Raw genomic sequence first — 22,624 nt, forward strand, 5'->3', positions numbered from 1 at the left:
TCATAAACATTTATGGCCAGGTACCATTTTAGGGGCTGGGGATCAAGCAGTGGAAAAAACCAGACAAAAATTCCTGCCCTCATGGGGTAGAATCAAGACAGGAAACAAGAAATCAAATCCAAGTAAAAGATGGCTACAGATCATAAGTGCTATGAGTGCTGAGGCAGACACAGAGGAAACAACATTCAGATGGAGCGGTCAGGGAAGGCCACTTGGAGGAGGCGATGGTTGTGCTGTACCTTAGGAGAGAAAAGGGTCTGCCAGGTGAATATTTGGGGGAAAGGCATTCCAGGCAGAGGGAACAGCCAGTGCAAAGGTGAGAAAAAGCTTGGTGTGAGGCTGGGTGTGGTGAATGAGTGGGCGAGCCATTTAGTCATTTATGTATTCAATTATTTGTTTAAAAATTGTTCAATCAACACAATACTAGATCAAGAGCATACCCAAATGACCAGACCTCCCCACTCTCCGGTCACACAAAAAATCACACACAAGGATCCTGATGGGGGGTCCCCCTCTCAATTATAAAATTTAGCTCTGCCCTGTTCTCAGTGTAAACCAAGCACCAGCCAATTGCAACAGAAGAGGCAGAGTTAATAATGAGATAGGCCTGCTCTAGAACTCAGGCAAGATGCCTCACCTCTGAGCCTTGGTTTCCTCATGTGTACAACAGGGGTCACTGATGTCCAACTGGGATCCCACCAGGTCACCTCTCCTCCTCCTCCAGGACTTGCTCCCCCAGAAACAAAGGAGTAACTCAAAACTGTCCCTGGCGTTTAAAGCTTTTTCTAAGTGTTGAGCCTAATTAATACTGATTTATAGAAATGTCCCATATATTTTTAGAGACAGAAATGATTTCAGGAGTCTTGCCCTAAAGGAAAACGTAAACATGTTAATTCGCATATCAAAAGCTGCCTCGTCTCAAGAAGGCTTCTCAATGGTCAGTAGCAGCTGCTTTCCAAGGTGACACTGCAATCTGGGTCCATGGCTCTCACCTGCTTTGAAAGACAAAACGGGTCTTGCCTACAGCCACGGGATTCCGTAGTTGATCAACAAAGGCCGCCAGAGATGCGAGCTGATCATAAGATATGCTGCCTGAGCAGGGCCCAGACAGAACCATGTGGTTAAAGTAAATAGCATGAGAGACAGCTCAGGTTGACTTCCGAAGAAATCTCTGTTCTAACACACAAAAACCAGAGCCATGATGTCTCTGTTTTTGCTAAAGTAATAACCTTATCATAAAACTTAGAAGTTTGCCCTAAGGAGATTTTATAACTCATTGTTCACCTAGATAAAGTTAGTTAAAAGATCTGTGTAGTAGCCTTTTAGAAGACTTTGACCCAAACCAAGCTACCTATCATTATGTAAATTCCGTTACCCTTGGCAACCGAAAAACCTTCCAGGCACCCTGCTTTGTCTATCTTCATAAATCTTTACTTTATAAACTATATCTTTGGCTCTGTGTATTATTTTTATTTCTGTTTCCTACTATTTTTCCATCCTTTGCGACGACTCCTGTCTGAGGGACCCGAACTTTTGCTGGGAGCATAGCTAACTCCCCGCATCCAAGGGAGTAATTAGAAACTCCCACACATTAAAACCTAGAATTGAGGTCCCCATCCCTTCCCATTTCTGAAATCTGGTGGATTCAAGATCTCAGATATCCTACCTTTAGAAGAGGAGAAGGAGGAGGAGAGAGGAGAGAGGGGAGAGAGAGAGGGCTGGCTTCTTCTTTCTGCAAGACCAGTAGAAGAAGTTCTGAACGTGGAGGGAATGGAGTGTGTTGGGGGAAGAAACGAGTGAGGAGGTAGGAGCAGCAGCGAGGGAGGAGGTGTGGGAGTGGGAGCTGGCTTTGCCCCTTAAGAATCCCCTGTGGAAGACGGAATTCCACCCCCCACACCAGCTAGAGAAGAAAGGAGTCTCAGGTTCCCTTTAATTCATTTTTCTTCACCCCCCACTCCACTCCCCACCTGCCCCCACCCCAGCCAGGTCCCCAGGCAGGCACTGAGTGTAGAAAGGGCCCATTGGCATCACTTATCCCTGTTCCCAGTCCCCCACAAAAACCCTATAAATCTAGTGTTCTGGGACCCCTCCGGCAGGCTTTGTCCTGGGAAAGACCTTCCATCAAGCAAGCCCTGAATTCCCACGAGCGCTGGCTAGAGCAGGCATAGACTTGGGGTAAAAGAATTGACTGTGAGCAGCTGCCTGACCACTCTGGGCCTCAGTTCCCTCAGTCTTTAAAATGAGGCTAAAAATCCTCACCTCATAGGGCTGTGGCAAGAATTCAAGTACATGACATCTGCAAAGTGTCTGGCTCCTCCTAGGCTTCTAGAAATGTTACCTGCTATTATCGTTGCTATTTTGTTGTTATGACTGGATTTCGCTAACCCTGAGTCACCACGGATTATAAAACGCACCATTATTTTATGTATCACTAAGAAGACAAAAAACTGATGCCATTTAAATGATGACTCATCAGTACTTGTAAGACGCAGGCTGATTGCGTAGATGCTAAAAAAACTAAATGCTTCTGGAGCCCTGGCTGGTAATGTTGTTTCTTACCACATGTATGTTTGGTCGTGAGAACTCATTACACTGTTCACCCCTGGTCTGTTTACTCTTCTGTGTCTGTGTCTGTATGTATGTTACACTCCAAAATGAGGTTTACATTAAAATAGGTCAAACCTGTGCAGCTTGCAATAGATAAAACCTTGTATTGGCTCCAGCATCGGGCAAGACAGTATATACAGTAGGCATTAAATTAATGCTGAATGAACAGACAAACGGCTGGAAGTGGGACACAGTACTAATAGGATGGCCTCTTACTTTTGAGGTCTCCTGAAATGGTGCTAGTACAGAAAGATTCAATTTCCAGATGAGCAGAAGACACGCACCCGAAGGCCACCCATCTGAGGTTTTACAGATAAAGAAACTGCTGAAGGTCACACAATTTAGTAAACAGTAGAGATGAGCTATGAGCCAGGGAGTTAGGCTCCAGGCTCCTGGCCTTTACCCACCACATCACACTGTTTGGGGAGGGCCGAGGGAGGCGCCCTACGGCCCACAGAACCCTCTATCTCCCCCCAAAATCCAGACAGGCAGAGGTCATGTCTGAAACCACTCTCGAGGGTTAGACAGGTCTCCCGACTCCCGGGAGTGGGAGGACCTGCCTGCCTGGGGACACTGAGGGGCATGTGAGGACCACCATCTGACTCTGTCCTAAGGGAGGGAAGGGGATGCCCTGTGGGATTTACACTGCTGACCATTCAACTCAGGGCAGGCAGGGGCTGGTGGAACCTCAGACAAGCCAGCCACTTCTCCAACCAGCTCACGGCTGGACCGGCAGGGAGACAGAACATCCGTTTGGTTAACTGTAACCATTTGGTTGACTATAGAACTCATGGAGTCACAGGGAGAGGGGCAATTTGAGAACCTGACAGCATGGTTTCCTGAACATCTAACTGAATGACAGCCTGCCTAGGACTGGCTGGGCCTGGCGGCCTGACAGTGGAGATGACAGGCAGCCTCCTGAGGGCCTTGCAGGCTGGCTGACTGATGACCTGTGATGCTCCTTGCCTGTCTGGGTGGCCACATGTTGTGAATGACTGACTAGTGTTAGGAATCACAGCTGGCCTGAGAGAATGTCTGGATGTTCTACTGTCTGGCTCGGTGTGAAGTAGGGCTACCTGAGGGAATTTCAGACTGACTGATCAACAGATCTGTGGCTGCTCGCTAGGCAGCTGTGTCTGGGGACTGGATGCCCTCCCTCACTGAATCCCAGCATGCTGGAGGGCCTGTTGGCTGCTCCCACTGACTGTGGTTGGTCGATGCTGAGAATGACTACCTTGCTGACCGACAATATGAGGGCCAGATTGAACGAGTCACAGGCTGGCTGACCAACAGCAAGATCAGCTAGCTGCCTGACTCCACGGCTCTATGTGGTTACCGAGTGTCTGCCCTGATAGAATCCCACCCTCCCTGAGGGACCCAATGCATCAGAGGATAGACTGACTGATGGTGGGGATGCGTCGCCTTGGAAATAACAGACTGGCTGCCCCACTGACAGGTGGTGTGGAAGCTTAAACGTACTGTTGCTGTGACTATTTGTTGTGAGGGCCTAGCTGGGTGTTGTTACTGAATCGTGGTGTGAATGAGGAGTAATCTGAGAGAACTACAATGACCAACTGATAGTGTGACTGCCCCACGGGGCTGTATTAGATGCTGACAATGACATCTTGTCCCGACCTAAACACAGCCTGCCAGAGGGCGTGGCTAGATGCTGTAGCATCAAGAGAGGATTTCCCCAGGGAGAATCGCAGCTGGTCCCAGGGCAGGGGTAGAGGGTGAGGAGGGCTGATTGGTCGGCTGACAATGTGAAGACCGGACGGTCCGAGAGAATGACAGGCTGGCTAACAGTGCAGTCTGCCTGCCTCCAGGAAATCGCAGCCAGCTCGAGGGCACAAATGGATGCTGCCATTGACTGACTGACAGTGTGAATGGGGAGAGAGTCTGATTAGACACCTGTCTGGGGTGAACGACCCATTGCCTGATTTGAATCGGGTGGCCGACTGACCAGCTGGATGTGGCGCTAGTCCACCTAGGAGTCACGGCCTGCTTGGGGTTAATATGTGATGACGGACTGACTGACGGTGGTAACTGGGGGTCTGACGGGACGAAGAATCCCCCGTCTGACTGGCTGACGACGTGATTGGCTACCAGCGTGACAGACAGACCGGCGTACGGGCAGAGCCTCGAGCAACCTCAGCTGGCGGCGCCGCCGCCGCCGCCGCCGCCCAGACGCACTCTGGGAAACCGCGGCGAGCACCCGCCTCCGGGACCGAGCCGGGCGGCGGGGAGGGGTCCGGTCACGGCTCGCCAGTTGGTCCGCGCGGGCACTGCTCGCGGTGAGCCGCGGCCAATAGGCTGCGCGTTCCCGGCCACGCCCGCGCGAGCTCTCTTCTCGCGAGGCCGGTTAGGCCCGAATGTCGTTAGCCGTGGGGAAAGATGGCGGAAAATTTAAAAGGTGAAGCAGTGGCAGCAGAGGCGCGGGCCCGCCGGCCGGGCCGGGTGGGCTGGAGGGGTGGCGTAGCGGGCTCGGGGTCCTGGCGTCCGAGGCCACGGAGCCGGGAGCCGGAAGCCCGGCACGGAAAGGATAGGGCTCGGGGAGCGCGGGCCTGGCGCACGGGGCTGGGCGGGGCTGAGAGGAGGGGGCGCGCGTCTCGGAGCGCGGCGGACGCGGGGCTAAGTGGGGCCGCGGGAGGGGGGCGCGCGCCGCAGATCGCGACCGGACCGTCGCGCGCACGCGCGGGGGCTTGTCGGGGGAGGCCGCGCCCGCGCGCGGGAAAACTGGCCCCCGGTGACCGTTACCCGCTCGGTGTCCACGCGAGACGCCGGAAGGGGAGGGAAGAGAAGGGGGACAGACTCCCCCGTTAGAGTGGGGGGACAGGGGACTCTTCAGGGGGCGGCTGTCTCCTCTGAGCGTGATGGGGGAAGGGTTTGGAGTAGAGGGAAATGGGGCCTCCCTGATAGGAGAGCTGGACTCCCCCATGTGCTGGGAAAGAGGGGTGACTCAGAATGTTGGGGGCTCTGCTGCATGAGGAAGGCCGCGAAGAGAATGTGTTCCACAGGTGTGAGGGAGACCTCCCAGTGGTACGAAAATCCAGCAGTGGTCAGTGTGGAGCCAACAGAGCAGCTGGAGATGTCGGGACCACTTTTGTGGGGTTTCAAATGCAAGTTGAGGGGTTTGGAAGGGAGAGGAAAGCGTGGGCACAGACAGGCTCAGTCTCCACTAGGCCTTTGGTGGGGGAAGCACACGAAATAATTTTGAAAAGCTCTTGTCTTTAGGTTGACATCTAGAGTATTTCATCATGAGTTTAAAGATTTTTGTAAAGGGAAATAGAAAATAGTTAACATTTTAAAAAGATGAAATATGATGAGTATTGGCTACACTTGTAATGTTTTATGAAATGATTTGATAACATGGCTTCTAAAGCACACTAAGAATGTGCCTTGAGTCAAAGGAATATATATTTTTAAATCTGTGTGTCTTGAAATATTTTGGTAGCCCCAGAAATATTCTAGGTATATTTACAAGAATTGATGTCACCAACCTGTACTGCTTTGCATGTTCCTAAATTCAGAGCATACCCTTTGGCTGAGCTTTATCCTTCACAGAAATGTGGATGAGACAGAAAGTCAAAATGCAGAGTGAAAAAATATACTTTGTGGGTTTAAGGCACCCAAATTGATCATTCAAGGAACCTTCCTGTAATGTAATATCATCCTACAATCTATTATTAATAATTCTATGAAGTCCTGAAAGTTGAAATATTTTTCTTAAATGTGGCACCACTCATGGTGAAAGTAGATTATAAAGTGGGACTATTCATTGAGCCCATTTTATATCTTTGCTTCTATATAATGTGGAAAATCCATACTTTTGCTGCAGAACTATTTAATGTGTTTGATAAGGCTTGATGCCCCTGATCCTAGAACTATACTTGTAAAATCTAAAAAATTTTGAAATTCCAAAACACATCTGGCCCAGGAGTTTCAGATAAGGGGTTAAGGACCAGTCTTTCCAGTTACATCTTTGTTTGGTGCCCTGGAGGTTTTACTCTCATCCCCACCACCACCTGCCCCTCAGGGCAATGCACCCTACTGAGATGGGGGTTGTTGTTCTCTTTCTTTTGCAAAATGAAGAGAAGGGTGATCAGCTCAGCCCTGAACTCAAGGTAGGTTTGCAGGCCGTTTTAGAAGTAGTGTAGAGAGAGTTTGGAGCTCTGGGAATAGATTCCCTGATGACAGTGAATGTAGCAAACCCCACTTTGAGAACTGCTGCTCCAGGGGTAACCTTGGGCAGTGAGCATTGAAGTTCAAGGAAGTGGCACATTTCTGTTGCAGAAGAGTCTCAGCATTAGGGAAGGCCTGTGAATTAACTTTCCCCGACTCTTAGGCAGTCTTTCGGATGTTCCAGGGAGGATCCTGGGTCCCCTTTGGCCCCTGGCCTGGTCAGGCTGCCCAGTAATAGTTCTTTCTGGCCCCCTTGTTCCAGGCTGCAACGTGTGTTGCAAGTCTTCTTGGAATCAGCTGCAGGACCTATGCCGCCTGGCCAAGCTCTCCTGCCCTGCCCTCGGTATCTCTAAGAGGAACCTCTGTGACTTTGAAGTCGAGTACCTGTGTGATTACAAGAAGATCCGCGTGAGTCTGGGGTGACCAAGCCCTGGGAGGGGGTGGGTCTCCATAAAATTGGTTTCCAGCCTTCTTGCCCCCCACTGCCCACATCTGTTTCCAAAGGAAATTTTCTACCCTGATCCTGAAAAAAATAGGATGAATAGACCCTCTTGTCCCCATTTTACAGATGGGGAAACTAAGTGGCTTTTTGAGGGGAACAGGAGCTCAGAACGAATCCCCAAATAAATCTCTCTTCCCACCTCCCTAGGAATACAAACCAATTGCAAAGATTGAGAAGCTGAGCCCAGGAGTAGAGTTGTTGATAGCTGACAGTTATTGAGCACTTTCAATGTGCAAAGCCCTTCCTCTCAAACTCATTTAATCCCTCTAACAACAGACACTGTGAAGTGGGAACAGTTATCGTTGCCAGAGGAGGTAATGGCAGGAGAAGTTAAGAGAACACACTGCAAAGCCAGCGTGCTTGGGTTCAAATCCTGGCTGTGTAATCCCAGGCTGCTTACCCAAACTCAGTACTTCATTTTTCCTCATCTTTCAAATGAGGATGACTAGTAGTATCTATCCCATTGCAAGTTGTGAGGATTAAATAATAATACATGTAAGTTACTTAGAACAGTTCTTGCTACATAATGAATGCTAGAAAATGTTAGCTATTTTCTTATTTTCATATGAGGCAATGAGGCCCAGCAAAGTTAAATAACTTGCCTAAAACCATACAGCTAGGGAGTGGTGGATTCAGGATTTGTACCCAGGGTGTAGAGTCTGTGTTGTTGAACTCTATCCTAGAGCTGCCTCTTGGCAATTCCAGCTCCCTCTGGCTGCTGTGTGGAGAACAGCCTGCAGGGGGCGAGGCAGAGGCAGGGGCCTGTGAAGAGGCTCCTGTCAGGGTCCAGGCAGTGACCATGGTTTGTTTGAAAGGGTTGGAGTCTGGATGCATTTTGAAGGTGGGGCTGATGGGATGTACGGAGGGTAGATGTAGGGAGTGAGCAAAAGAGGAGTCAAGGATGACTCCAGGAGTCTGAGCCTGGACAGCTAGAAGGAAGGAGCTGATGGTGGGGAGGACAGTGGAGGGAATGGATTTGGGAGATTAAAAGTTGGCATTTGGACAGATAGCAAGGGGGAGAGCAGGACTCGAACCCAGTAATCCTCACTGTGTAGCTCATGCTTTTTTTTTTTTTTTTTTTGAGACAGAGTCTCACTCTGTTGCCCAGGCTAGAGTGAGTGCCGTGGCGTCAGCCTAGCTCACAGCAACCTCAAACTCCTGAGCTCAAGCGATCCTCCTATCTCAGCCTCCCAAGTAGCTGGGACTACAGGCATGCGCCACCATGCCCGGCTAATTTTTTCTATATATATTTTTAGCTGTCCATATAATTTCTTTCTATTTTTAGTAGAGGTGGGGTCTCGCTCTTGCTCAGGCTGGTCTCGAACTCCTGAGCTCAAACGATCTGCCCACCTCGGCCTCCCAGAGTGCTAGGATTACAGGCGTGAGCCACCACGCCCGGCCATCACTGTGTAGCTCATGCTTTTTAACCACTGCATGGAGTCATTCCAGAAAAAGGGTGGGGTGGGAGTTATCTGTTGGCTTTGGGATGGAAGCCCCATGAAGACTGGCCCAAGGATTGTGCCACTTATGGTGCCCCCATGCCCCTTCCCGCCCCCCAACAGGAACAGGAATATTATCTGGTGAAGTGGCGTGGATACCCAGACTCAGAGAGCACCTGGGAGCCACGGCAGAATCTCAAGTGTATACGAATACTCAAGCAGTTCCACAAGGACTTAGAAAGGGAGCTGCTCCGGCGGCACCATCGGTCGAAGACCCCCCGGCACCTGGACCCAAGCTTGGCCAACTACCTGGTGCAGAAGGCCAAGCAGAGGCGGGCGCTCCGGCGCTGGGAGAAAGAGCTCAATGCCAAGCGTAGCCACCTGGGACGTATCACCGTGGAGAATGAGGTGGACCTGGACGGCCCCCCGAGGGCCTTTGTGTACATCAATGAGTACCGTGTTGGTGAAGGTATCACCCTCAACCAGGTGGCTGTGGGCTGTGAGTGCCAGGACTGTCTGTGGGCACCCACTGGAGGCTGCTGCCCAGGGGCGTCACTGCACAAGTTTGCCTACAATGACCAAGGCCAGGTACGGCTTCGAGCCGGGCTGCCCATCTACGAGTGCAACTCCCGCTGCCGCTGTGGGTATGACTGCCCCAATCGCGTAGTACAGAAGGGCATCCGCTATGACCTCTGCATCTTCCGCACGGATGATGGGCGTGGCTGGGGCGTCCGCACACTGGAGAAGATCCGCAAGAACAGCTTCGTCATGGAGTACGTCGGAGAGGTAGGGAGACGGGACCGGGTGTGTGTGTGCAGCTCTTCCCACTCTGTGTTTGTAGTGTGTGCACCCAGCTCTCCTCACTGTGTGCCTGCAACTCCCTGCTTTCCCTGTGGGAAAGGTCTGGGGGAGGGGGGTCGATCTGACTGTCACAGGGCCATGGGGCAGGGGCTAGTATTCCAGGCTGGTACATTGCTGGTGGTTAAAAGAATACTGAAATACTTCTGGGCTGGGTTGACTTCATAAGGGTACCTAGCAAAGAAGAAAAGTGGGAACTGAGATCCGGGCAGCATTCCTCTTAACAGGCCATGTGGTCTGGCCAGGGTTGCATCACCTGAAAAGACACTTCCTCTTCTCCTTTCACAAGGCTCTGTCTTATCAGCAAGCCGTGTCTGCCCTGAAGGAACATCTTTTACTAGTCTGCACAAAAAGAACACAATCAGTTTAGAATAGGATGTAGACACGCCTTGGACAGAGGCTCGTTTCTTCCTCCTGTGCACTTTCAGGACACCGTGGAAAGGCCCAGTGTGTTAAGCAGGCCAGCCCCTGTAATAAGCAATCTCCCATCTTAGTGGCTTCACACATGGGAAGTTTTTTTGCTCATAGAACAGTCTAGTGTGGGTGTTTGGGAGGGTATCCTTTCACACAACAACTGGGACACCTAGACTCTTTCCCTGTTGTGCCTTTGCTGTGCCTTGGAGTTGCTGCTAGAGCCTCGGCATTGCCTGGCAGGTGGGCTGAGCGGGGGCTACGAGGGGAGGTTCTAACGGGCCAGGCCTGGGTGCTGCGCACATCACTCTGCCCACACTCTCTTGGCTGTAACTGAGTCACTGGCCTTCCCTCAGTGCAAGGGAGGTGGGAGAATGTGCTTCAGCCATGTGTCCAGGTGGAAAACACAAGGGGTTTGGGTGAATACCTAATAAATGTCTGGAATAGAAAGTGTCGTATTCTAAGGTGGAGTGTGGTGTAGGCATTTGGGATGGGACAATTCTTTGTTATGTGGAACTGCCTCATGCATCTCGGAATATTTAGTATCCCTGGACCTTGACCGTTTAAGTCCATGAGTGTGCCCTGTCATGGTGACAACCCCAAATACCTCCATATACTTCTGTAAGTTTCTTAGGAGTGTGATATGGTTAGGGAATGACAGAAACTGGCCTGAGGGACACACACCTGAGGGTATCCACATTGTAGTACTGACATTAATGACAAGGAGAGGCTGGGCGCGGTGGCTCACGCCTGTAATCCTAGCACTCTGGGAGGCCGAGACGGGTGGATCGCTCGAGGTCAGGAGTTCGAGACCAGCCTGAGCAAGAGCGAGACCCCATCTCTACTAAAAATAGAAAGAAATTATATGGACAACTAAAAATATATATATATACAAAAAATTAGCCGGGCATGGTGGTGCATGCCTGTAGTCCCAGCTACTCGGGAGGCTGAGGCAGGAGGATCGCTTAAGCCCAGGAGTCTGAGGTTGCTGTGAGCTAGGCTGACGCCACGGCACTCACTCTAGCCCGGGCAACAGAGTGAGACTCTGTCTCAAAAAAAAAAAAAAAAAAAAATGACAAGGAGAGGAGCTGTATAGTAGAGAGGGTCAGACCACAGCGGGACAGAGACAGTCTTAAGGCAGAGCAATCTACATCACAGAGGATTCTGACACACCCCAGATAACCCTGATAATCTGCTGGAAGAAATGGCCACATGTCGAAAGACCGGACAGTCTGGAGGAAGGAGGAGGTGTCCACACCCAGAGGGTTTCTGACAGTCTGCAAGAAGAGGTGTCCATGTCCCAGAGTGACCCCAATTACTTGAAGGAAGAGCTCAAGCTCTTCATGCTCCCAGAGGGCCCTGGTGGTCTGACTTGGGAAGTGTCCACACCCACACTGTCCTGACAGTCAGGAAAAAGAAGTATCCTCATCCCAGAGGGATCTGGACACTCTAGAATAGATCGGGTCTACACCCAAGAGCACCCTGACAGTCTCGAGGAAGTGTCCATATCAGTGTCCTCACATTCTGGAGGTGTCTAGACCTCAGAGGGACCCTAACTGTCTAGAGGAGCATGTTTCCTTACCCTGGAGGCATCTGACGGTCTGGAGGAGGAGGTGTCCAGACCCTATAGGCCCCTGACAGTTCTAGAGGCCGCACAGGGCAAGAAGTGGCTCAGCCTCACAGTTCTGATATCTAGAGGAAAAGCTGTCTACCATGCAGGATCCTGACAGTTGAGGAGGTGGAAGAGTACCTCCCACAGGCAGCCTCAGAGTCCCCTGGGCCTGATACTTTTCTGGCTTCTCTTCCTTAGTGTCCTTACTCCTCCGCGCTGGAAACATCAGGGTTTCCAGGGACTCTCACCCTTCCCACTCTCCACACATTCTTTCTGCACTATTCTTGGCCTCCCTCTTGGCCACATTCAGTGACTTCCAGGCCCCTCCAGCACCCTCAGACCCATGGGTCCTCCTGATGGTGCCACAGGCCCCTGAACACCGCCAGAGCCAACTCATCTTCTCGCATCCCCCTCTGAAGAGGCAGCATAGCAAAGTGGTCAGGAGGGTGGACCCTGGACCCTGGAGCCTGCCTGCCTGAGCCTGAATCCCAGCTCCAGCACTGATCAGTCACTTAACTGCTGTGTCTCAGTTTCCTAATCTGTAAAATGGGAACCATAATAGCACCCACCTCCTACACTTATTACAAGAATTTTTAATTTAATTTTTCTGAGGCTGTACTGAAGTAATCTCTGGCTGTTATAAGAATTAAATGAGTTTTTATGTGTGAAGCTACTTTGAAAAAGCACTTGAGCAGTGTTCAATATATGGTAAGTTTTATATAAACGTTAGCCAGTACAGTCCAAAATTCAGAAAATCCAAAATGCTCAGAAAACCGAAAGTGTTTGTAACCCATCTGGCTATAAGACCCAGCCTGGCCTGGTAGGGGCCTATTTATAGTCTTTATTTATCCTACTGGGGTTGAATATTCATAAATTTAGTTGCAGAAATACTAATTGACTTGATTATGTGGTGTTGTCCCAGACACTATACCAGGGTGTTATGTAATGGAGGGCATATCTCCCTACCTGTACACCACCCCATTCTACAACTGGGACACCAACAACCTGCCCTTTCCTCCTTTGCACCCTTCCACATTTGGTCAGAACGTTCACATTCCTGCAGAGCATTCCCACCCTTACCCAGCAGAGAATGCTAGCCTATTTTATCCACTCAAAAACATGCACTTTGTTCCTATTTTAACATCTCGGACATGAAAAGGAGTCTTAATTAATTTAATGAAATGATGGTGTATCATTTAAATAACGGTAGTTTTTCCTTTGTCGGTAAAGGTCACAAAAAATAAGGGCGCATCTTAGATTCCAACAAGATGCAGTACTCATAACCACTCCTGTTATCAAAAACAGAAACACCTTTCATGTCCATGATCTTGGATCTTTACAAGATTTTGTCACTGTCATTCCCATTCTACAGATGATAAAACTGAGGACCAGCAAGGTGTAGTAATTTGCTCAAAGATACAAAGCTAGTAAAGTGGGTAAAAAAATAAAGAAAAAGCCCAAGTGTCTGAAACTGGTGCTCTGCCAGGCCTGGTGGCCTTTTTTTTTTTTTTTTATTTGGCTGAGAAAACAGGTGCAGAGAGAGAACATTCAGGATGGCATATCCAGGAGGCAGAGCAGCAGCTGACGGCAAGTCTCCTAGTTCCTGTTTAAGTCATCGGCACCCTTTCCAAGCTGCCAGCCTACAGCCTGCGTCTTCTCCAGTCATTCTGGAGAGCTGCTAGGGAGGGGGGACATGGACCGATCTGTTCCCTAGTGGACCAACCATTACAGAGAAGGCACCAGGAGCCGTTTGTGCCCTGGAGGGCTTATAGTATGACTCACTCCTGGTGAGACTGGGAGAGCAGGTAGGAGCAGAACAGGCAGGAAGACAGACCAAGGAGGAGGTGGGCATTCCCACTGGCTCCAGGAGGGGCTACAATGAAAAAAATGGCTCAGACGCCACCCAGAATGCCTGTGAGCCTGGGAGATGCTGCCCTTTGATCCCAGGGCTTAATTAGAGAGGCATCCAGCTTCTGAGGTGGGGTGAGAACCGGGAAGCTTGGAAGGCTGCCTGGAGGATCTGTTTGAGCCACAAGGAAGAATGCGTATTCTCCTGGAGGTAGAGGGAGACTGACCTTGACATACTCCACCTCAAAACACTTCTGTGGCTCCTGCTGCGTCCCTCAGGAGAGAGTCCCCATTCTTCAACCTGGTGTCAAAAGCCCTTTTATGATCTACACTTGCTTTAGAGGATGTATCTCTTTTCCATTCCCTCTCGAACCCTAAGCACAGTGTTTCCTGATCAACATCTTGCACTGTGGGTGTCTGAGTCTGTCTCTGTCACCAGACTGTGACCCCTGAGTGTTGGAACCAAGTCTGGTTCCTTTATGTCCCCCACCTAGCTGTGACTCCTGAGAATGGGGACCAAGCCTGGTCCCTTTGTCTCTCCCACCAGACTGTGAGCCCTGACAGCTGAGACTAGGCACAGGGCAGGCCTCAATAAAAATCCATTGAATGAATGAGTCAACAAACAAAAATTGGGTGTGGGAAGCCAGGCTCCTCAGGAGCGGAGCTGGAACATGGGGCAGTGAGTATGGCCTGAGGCGGGTAAATCTTGGTTTACTCAAGGCATAGATGGCACAGAGTACAGGCTGGAGGTGACTATGTAAGAGGCAGGGAGGACACAGGATACCAGTGTGGCCATCCTGGCTAAGGGGACAGATTTGCAAGTCAGAAGAGCGTGGTCACTGACCTGCATGAGGGTGAGCAAGGAAGGAGGCCTGGGTGGGTCTCTGGAGAAGGGAGAGGGCAGGAAGAAGAAGTGTGGGGGAAGAGAGTGTTTGAGCTGCCTGGAGGACCACCACTTGGACAGAGGACAGGTCACTAAGCAAGAAAGCAAAAGAAAAATCAATAGCAGTTCCTATGTGTCTCCTGTGTGTTGTGCACTTTGTGGCACTCACCTCTGAGGGCCGGGCAGAAAGGTGTTAGGAGATCCAGGAGTAGAGAGTGAGACTAGTCCTGGTCTAGGGTACCCTGAGGCTGAGGAGGGGGCACTCTTGGGTACAGGGGGAACCCTCACCCAGGGAAGGGCATGGCAGCTACACTGGGGCCAGAACGCTGTAGTTGCTGGCCCCTGAGGGAAGAGGGGACATGGGGCCAGAGAAGAGAGATTTGTTGGGGTAGGGTGGGGTGGAAGACCTAGCAACAGCATTTGGGAGGCAAGGACGGGCTGGGGCTAGGATGGTGCTGCAGCTTCGCATTTACTAGGACACATGGGGGTCCAGCTGGGGAGGAAGGGACTGAGGAGGAGACACCTGCTACTGTCTTGAGCACCAGTTGTCCGCACTGGGGAGCAGTGTCGGGCTGAGGGAGGGCTTCTCTCACCTGCACTCCTGTCTCCTTTCATCTTTCCTCCCCTCTGTTGTTCTATCTGTGAAGTTTTTGGCCTCAGCCTCTTTCTTGCCATCTCAGACTCTCTGGGCTCTTGGTATTTTCTCTGGATCTGAGTCTCCCATATAAGAGTCTGTCTACGTTTCTAACTCTGTCTCTACAGGTCTCTTCCCCCTTGTTCTCCATGGCTTTCTTAACGTCTGCATAGCCTGAGCCACTCTAGCTGTCTTGTGCTGGGTCCCACGCTGGCTCAGGCTCCCTTGCCCTGGATCACTCAGTGTCTCTCTCCCCCAGTGCGCCCTGAGTCTCTTTCTTTCTTGTCCTTGCTTTGGGTCTTTCTCGCTATGGGGGCGGGGGTCTCTTTCTCTCTCTCTCTCTCTCTCTCTATATATATATATATGTAATTCATTATTATTATCAACATTTTCTCTTGCCCAGGCTGGAATGCAGTGGCGTCAGCCTAGCTCACAGCAACCTCAAACTCCTGGGCTCAAGGAATCCTCCTGCTTCAGCCTCCCGGGTAGCTGGGACTACAGGCATGCGCCACCATGCCCGGCTAATTTTTTCTATATATATTTTTAGCTGTCCCTATAATTTCTTTCTATTTTTAGTAGAGATGGGGTCTTGCTCTTGCTCAGGCTGGTCTCGAACTCCTGACCTCGAGTGATCCTCCCGCCTCGGCCTCCCAGAGTGCTAGGATTACAGGTGTGAGGCACCGTGCCCAGCCTAATTATTTTCTTTCTTTCTTTCTTCTTCTTTTTTTTTTTTTTGTAGGGACTGGGATCATACTATGTTGTTGTTTTGTTTTATTGTTTGTTTGTTTGAGACAGAGTCTCACGCTGTCATCCAGGCTAGAGTGCCATGGCGTCAGCCTAGCTCACAGCAACCTCCAACTCCTGGGCTCAAGAGATCCTCCTGCCTCAGCCTCCCAAGTAGCTGGGACTACAGGCGCGTGCCACTAAGCCTGGCTAATTTTTTCTATTTTTAGTAGAGATGGGGTCTCGTTCTTGCTCAGGCTGGTCTTGAACTCTTGAGCTCAAGCGATCCTCCCGCCTTGGTCTCCCAGAGTGCTGTGATTACAGGTGTGAGCCACTGTGCAGGCCCCTTCTTGCTCTGTCCCCAGGGCACAGGAGGCTCTGGGAATTGAGGCAATTCTTGCTGGGCAGCAGCAGGAGGAGTTTGCTTTCTTTTACTCTAACTGGACCTTGTAGCCAGCCTCTGCCCGACACTGAGAGAACTCCCCATGCCATCCAGGGGCCTGAGGAGGGGTGGGCAGCGGGTTGCTGAGGCCCAGCCCCTAACAAGGTCTGACGTCCTCTGCATCGCTGCCCCCGTATGTCCATGGGGCAGGGGTGCCTCTGCTCACTGTTCTTCAGGGCTCAGGAGCCATGCTGGCTTTCCTGACCCTTCATGTCCAATCTCCCCTTGCCCATGGCCCTTTCCCCAGATCATTACCTCAGAGGAGGCAGAGCGGCGGGGCCAGATCTATGACCGCCAGGGCGCCACCTACCTTTTCGACCTGGACTACGTGGAAGACGTGTATACCGTGGATGCCGCCTACTATGGCAACATCTCCCACTTCGTCAACCACAGTGTGGGTACCCCTGGCAGGCGGGAGGGGGGTGAGGCGGGGCAGGCTGGGGTTCTCCTCACTCTCCCACTGTTCTTTCTCGCCCAGTGTGACCCCAACCTGCAGGTGTACAATGTCTTCATAGACAACCTTGATGAGCGGCTGCCCCGCATCGCTTTCTTTGCCACAAGAACCATCCGGGCAGGCGAGGAGCTCACCTTTGATTACAACATGCAAGGTGGGGGTGGCAAGGGACTGGGGGCAGGGGCACATAGTGATGCGGGACATGAGGACCCCTCCCTAAGGCACACCAGTCACTCACAGAACCAAGGGAAATTCTTTAGCTGGAGCTTTAAGATGCTCTTCCTGACTCCCACTCTCCCATCTAGACTCCTAGACCCTTGCCCACCCCTTGGGGCCACCTCATTCCCAAACCCTGAACCCCCACCCTGAGGCGTTCATACCAAGACTTCTGGGGGGAGATGTTTGGCTGGAGAGTTAAGACACTTTTCCAACTCCAGTATTGAGTGAACATCCCCCAACCCCTCCCCACTCCTAATCCCTCTTGGCCTTCTTCATTCTAAGCCTCTGGACACCCTGTGGCCTTCAGCCAGTCTCCTCCTTGACAAACTAGCCACCTCTGAGACACTCAAGGGCAGATCTTTGGCAGGAGAATTCAGATGCCCCTCTGGACACCCAGGTGGCCCTCCATCCCTGACCCCTGCCTGAAACAACCCTCCTGGTTCCCTGATCGCAGCTGCCTCCCCCAACACCTCTCCAGTGCCGAGCCCTGGCCCTAGCCCCAAACCAGCAACCCTAAGATCCCTCCTAACTCAAATCCCAGAGCTGTTCCCTGCCCCCAAGATCCCCGTCTCATGGTAAAAGGGTAGCAGGATGCTTCATCCAGGCCTTCTAACAAGTCCCCTCCCTCCCTCCCTCCTTCCCTTCCCACTTCCCTCCCTGGCTGTGACTCCACAGTGGACCCCGTGGACATGGAGAGCACCCGCATGGACTCCAACTTTGGTCTGGCTGGGCTCCCTGGCTCCCCCAAGAAGCGGGTCCGTATTGAATGCAAGTGTGGGACTGAATCCTGCCGCAAATACCTCTTCTAGCCCTTAGAAGTCTCAGACCAGACTGATGAGGGGGCCTGAAGCTGCCTGCCCCTCCCCCCACAGCTGCCCTCCTGTCAAGGAATGACAGCCAGGGCCTCGCCTGCCTCCACCTGCCCCACCTGCTCCACGCTTAGGGCTGCGGCTGCGGTGAGGACCGACTCCAGGAGTCCCCTTTCCCTGTCTCAGCCCCATCTGTGGGTTGCACTTACAAACCCTCACCCACCTTCAGAAGTAATTTTTCAACATCAGGACTTTCTGCAGTTGGGATTCGTGGCCTATCAAGGAGGTCCAAGGGGTGAGCCCCAGCTAGCCCCAGAATAGAACAATGTTTGTTTTTGCACCTGCTTCTGCCTGGAGCTTGAGGAGTCTGCTGCAGGCCTCCTCCCTACTGCCCCAAAGGTATGGGGAAGCAACCCCAGGGCAGGCAGACATCAGAGCCCAGAGTTCCCAGCAGGACATAAAGCTGGTTCCCTGACCACAGAAACTTTGTACTAGTGAAGGAAACAGGGTCTCCAGGGCTGGGGGCTGAGGCTGGTTTCTGCTCGTGCTTACAGTGCTGGCAGCTGTAGGGTCTCTTCTTCAGGGCTGCCCATCTGAGAAGTGGATGCCCATATGCCACTGGAAGGGGAGTGGATGGCCACGGCCCACTGACCAGTGAGAGGAAGGCAGTCAGATTTGGCCAGCCCTGGCGGTGGCCTGGGCCTGAGCTCTGCCTTCAAAGAGTACAGAGACGATACCTAGGGTTCTCGGGAGCTCTGGGGGTGCTGAGAGCCCTGACCTGGGGTGTGATGACTGCTGGTACTGCTCAGAACTAGAACGAAGATCTAGATAGTCCATAGATAGCACTTAGGACAGAAATGTGCATTGATGAGGTGCCAGGCACTGGGTAGAGCACCTGGTCCATGTGGATTGTCTCAGGGAAGCCTTGAAAACCACGGAGGTGGGTCCTAGGAAAGGGCCCATGTGGCAAAGGTGAAGTACAGGCCAAGTGTAGGGGGGGGCTTCCCTTCCCCACTGTGGGATGGGGAGGTGGCAGCGAAGCCTCTGCTGCCTGCCAGCCCCAGCCCCCAGCCCTTTGCGCTCACCCTGGGTTTACTGGTCTCAAAAGTTACCTGCCTACAAATGTATAAAAGGCAAAGGTTCTGATGGCTGCCTCGCCCCTTGCTCCCCCACCCCCATGAGGCCTTCTCTAGGAAGCCTTTCCTGACTACTTGTGCCCAGAGTACCCCATGTGAGACTGTGTGCCCTGCTACCAGATGCCAGATCTGTGTGTCCGTGTGTCCATCCTGCCCTCTCCCCCAGACTGACCTTCAGGCATGGACTGAATCTGGCTTTCCTCTTGTGTACCCCTTGGCCCCACCCAACCCGGAGTGGGCATCAATAAAATGAAATATTGACTGAACAAAGCAAGGTGTGGGCATTGAGGGCCTTGCATGTGCGTTGCGGGCGGGCTTGTCCAGGAGCATCTTCCTCACACCTCAGCCATCTGGCTCTAGCTGTTCCAATTCTGGCCCCCAGAGCATATTGCTTACACCATCATCTACATAACATCTTGACCTAAGATAAGCTTCCTTTATACTTAAATTTAAAAATGCACCTAAAAGCAAACTAAATCCATTGCTGTCTAAATGGACAAACATTAGCATTTGTCATAAACAAAAATAACCAGAGAAATAAATACAGCGGAAATACAGAAATGTAATATAATTCTAGCAGGAACCTCCTTGCTTTTAAAGGCTTTGAACCCAGAGCCTGCCTCCTGCATTCAAAAAGAAAAGTTTGTGCGTGCTGGAGAAGCTTTTTCTGCAAATATTTACTGAGCACTTATATGTGCCAGGGTATAAAGCAGAGAACAAAGACATAACGTTTCAAGTATACTTACTTGTTTTCATCATCCCTCAACCTGGATGTGAGCCAGCACTCTTTGTTTTTGCTCCAAGATCTCATGTGCTGTGACACAGATACCCAAATATTTCAAAGATCTCACACACAGGTGACAGCATCCCAGACAGCCCAGAAACCTCATGCCTTGTGACAAAGCTCCCCAAACCCAGAGACCTCACACACAGGGCACCTAGGACACAGGCTTCCAAATAGCTCGTAGACCTTACACTCTGAATATTGACCCCAAACCTGTGAGAAACCTCACACCCTGGGTTACATACCTACCTAAAGCTCAGAGCTCTCCTACCTGGACTCCAAATAACTCACGGGCTTCAATGAAACCATGAGCCACAGACTCCCTAAGTAGCTCCGAGACCTCATGGTGCCTCATACACCAAGATTCGTGCTCCAAACACATCAGAGAACTTTCCTTCCGTGAAACATCTCAAAGACCTCACAACCTGGGATATCACTACCCAAACTATTTGGAGCCTTCACACCCTGATCATTGACTTCCACTGCTCAGACATTTCATATCCTTTATATCCTGGGACAGACCTTCAAATGGCTGAGATGTCATACCCTGGAGACAGACCACCCAAACACCCGAGAGACCTTACACTCTGAACTCCTGGCCTCAAGTGATCTTCCACTTCAGCTTCCAAAAGTGCTGGGATTACAGGCGTGAGCCACCACACCCAGCCATAGATCCTTAAGTGGTTCTGAAACTCATACCTTGGACACAGATCCCCAAATTGCTCAGAGACACCCTAAAAAACTGACTATTAAACATCCCAGAGACCTCACTCACATGTAAACATAGTGCCACAAACAACTCAGAGACTCAAGTCTTGGACACAGACCCCAAAAGCTTGGAGATCTCACAGCCTGGAAGAAAACACCACTCAGAGAATTCATACCTGGGAAACAAATCTGTATATATAGCTCAGAGGCCTCACACCTTCTGACACAGACCTCCAAACAGTTCAGAGTCAGGACACCCTAGAACAGACTACCAAACACTTCAGAGACCTCACACTTTGTAATCCACATGCCCAAAATCTCCTTACAGACCCTCACAAAGCTCACAGACTTCAGTCACAAGCGAGGAATAAGACCCACCAATTTCTCAGAGAATTCACAAACTGGGACAAAGATGGACAAACAGTTGAGAGACCTCACACCCTGAACACGACATAGAGAGCTCCAAAATCACATACGCGGGAAGACAGGTCCTAAAACAACTCAGAGAGCTCACACCCTGGATACAGATTCCTGTTCAGAGATGTCATTTACTGGACACAAATTTCCCCAAAATAGCTCACAGCCATTATACTAAGATCTCCAAACAGCTCAGAGGCCTCACAGACCTGAAAATCTGGACACAAACCCTCTACATAGCTAGGAGACCTCACACTCCGTGATAAAGACCCTAACTAACTGTGAGATCACACATCCTGGACAGAGACCCCAAACAGCTTAGAAACCTCATATCCTAGGCTCGAACCTCAAACAGTTCACAATCCTCACGCTCTAAACACAGACCTCTAAATGCTTCAGAAATAATCACACCCTGGACTCAAACCTCAAAAATCATTCATAGAACTTGTACTTTATCCTCATATCCAGAAAGATTTCAGATATCTGGAAGTCATGGACACAGATCACCAAACAGCCTTGAAACCTCACATTCTGTGCAAAGTTGACCACAAACAGCGGAGAGACCTCATAACTGGGACACAGACCCAAAACAGCTTAGGGACATCACATTGTGGACACAGACTCCCAAACGACTCAGAGGACATCTAACCTGGGAGACAGACAGCTCAAAGGCATCATATCCTGACTACATATGCCCACACAGCTCAAGCACCTCACATTATGGGACACAAACCCTCAAAGAGTTAACCTCACAACCTGGAAAATAGACCCTCAAACAGGCCAGAGACCTCACACAGCAGACATACAATGCCAAAATGCTCAGAGTTATCCAAGTTTACCCTCTAGGACACAGATCCCCAAATAGCTCAGTGACATACACTCTGGGCACAGACCCCTAAACACTCGAGAAATCTCACAAACTGATAAAAGAACTCCAAACTGCTCAGAGACCTCAAACCTAGGAAACAGATCCCTAATAAGTCTGAGACCTCATACCTTGGAACTGAGACTCCTCCAACAGGAACTACCTTGCCCTTGGAAACATAACCCAATAGTTGAGGGACCTCAACACCAAGGAATACAGAGATCAGAGATCTCACACTTTGCGACATAGAAGGTGATGCACCTTCAAGGCTTGAAACAGTAAAAATAAATCAGTAGAAAGACATCAGACTCTGGACACAGATCCTGAAACTGCTCAGAAAAATCAACTCTAGGACAAAACCCACATCATAAAGAACTCATTTGTTGGGACATCGGCTCAAAACAGTTCAGAGGGATGACACCCAAACACATCGGAGTTCTCACCCAAGGGTCTCAAGACACCTCACACCTGAAAAGAGAAACTGCTATGTAGGTCAGAGATACCATGCTCTGCACAGAGACCACCACAGAGTTAAGAGATTTCACACGCAGAGACCTCCAAGCAGCTCAGAAAACTCACTCACTGGTGTACACACACCCATTAAAAGCTGAGACCTTGATCCTGGAACAAATCCCTAACAAGTCAGATATATCACACCCTAGGACTGAGACCTCCCAAAAGGAACAGAAACTTTACACCTGAAAATATGTCCCAAACAGGTCAAGGAACTTTGAAACCAAAAGAGCTCAGGGACCACGTCTCTTAGGACACAAGCAGCTAAACAGCTCAGAGCCCTTACAATGTAAACACAGTTACCCGAACAGCCCAGTGAACTCACCCCCCTGGAATGCAGATCAAAAAAAGCGCAGAACCCTCAAATTCAAGATTCAGAAATCCTTCTGAAACTTAGGGTACAGACCCCAAAATATAATTCAGAGAATTAATATGCTGGACGCAGAACATCAAATCCTCATGTGGGACATACACACCCAAAGCGATCAGAGACTTCACATCCTGGACATACACCAACTAACAGATCAGGGACCTCACACCCTATGACACACACACACACACGCACACACACACACGGC

General features: G+C 50.7%; 1 protein-coding gene across 2 annotated transcripts; it reads left to right on the forward strand.

Annotated features, from left to right (window-relative positions):
* The first annotated feature begins 4,011 nt into the window (after positions 1–4,011).
* SUV39H1 (SUV39H1 histone lysine methyltransferase) lies at positions 4,012–19,029 on the forward strand. 2 transcript variants are annotated; one of them, XM_069463362.1, is made up of 6 exons: positions 4,012–4,063; positions 7,052–7,197; positions 8,854–9,516; positions 16,389–16,535; positions 16,620–16,749; positions 17,490–19,029. In XM_069463362.1, the coding sequence occupies exons 1-6, from the start codon at positions 4,012–4,014 to the stop codon at positions 17,621–17,623; spliced, it is 1,272 nt and encodes a 423-aa protein (XP_069319463.1). In that variant the 3' UTR covers positions 17,624–19,029. The 2 variants fall into 2 exon arrangements, with proteins under 2 accessions (XP_069319463.1, XP_069319464.1); XM_069463363.1 differs by lacking the exon at positions 4,012–4,063 and adding an exon at positions 4,952–5,020.
* Positions 19,030–22,624: the final 3,595 nt, after the last annotated feature.

Source organism: Eulemur rufifrons, chromosome 30, assembly GCF_041146395.1.
Source record: "Eulemur rufifrons isolate Redbay chromosome 30, OSU_ERuf_1, whole genome shotgun sequence".
Lineage (NCBI taxonomy): Eukaryota > Metazoa > Chordata > Mammalia > Primates > Lemuridae > Eulemur > Eulemur rufifrons.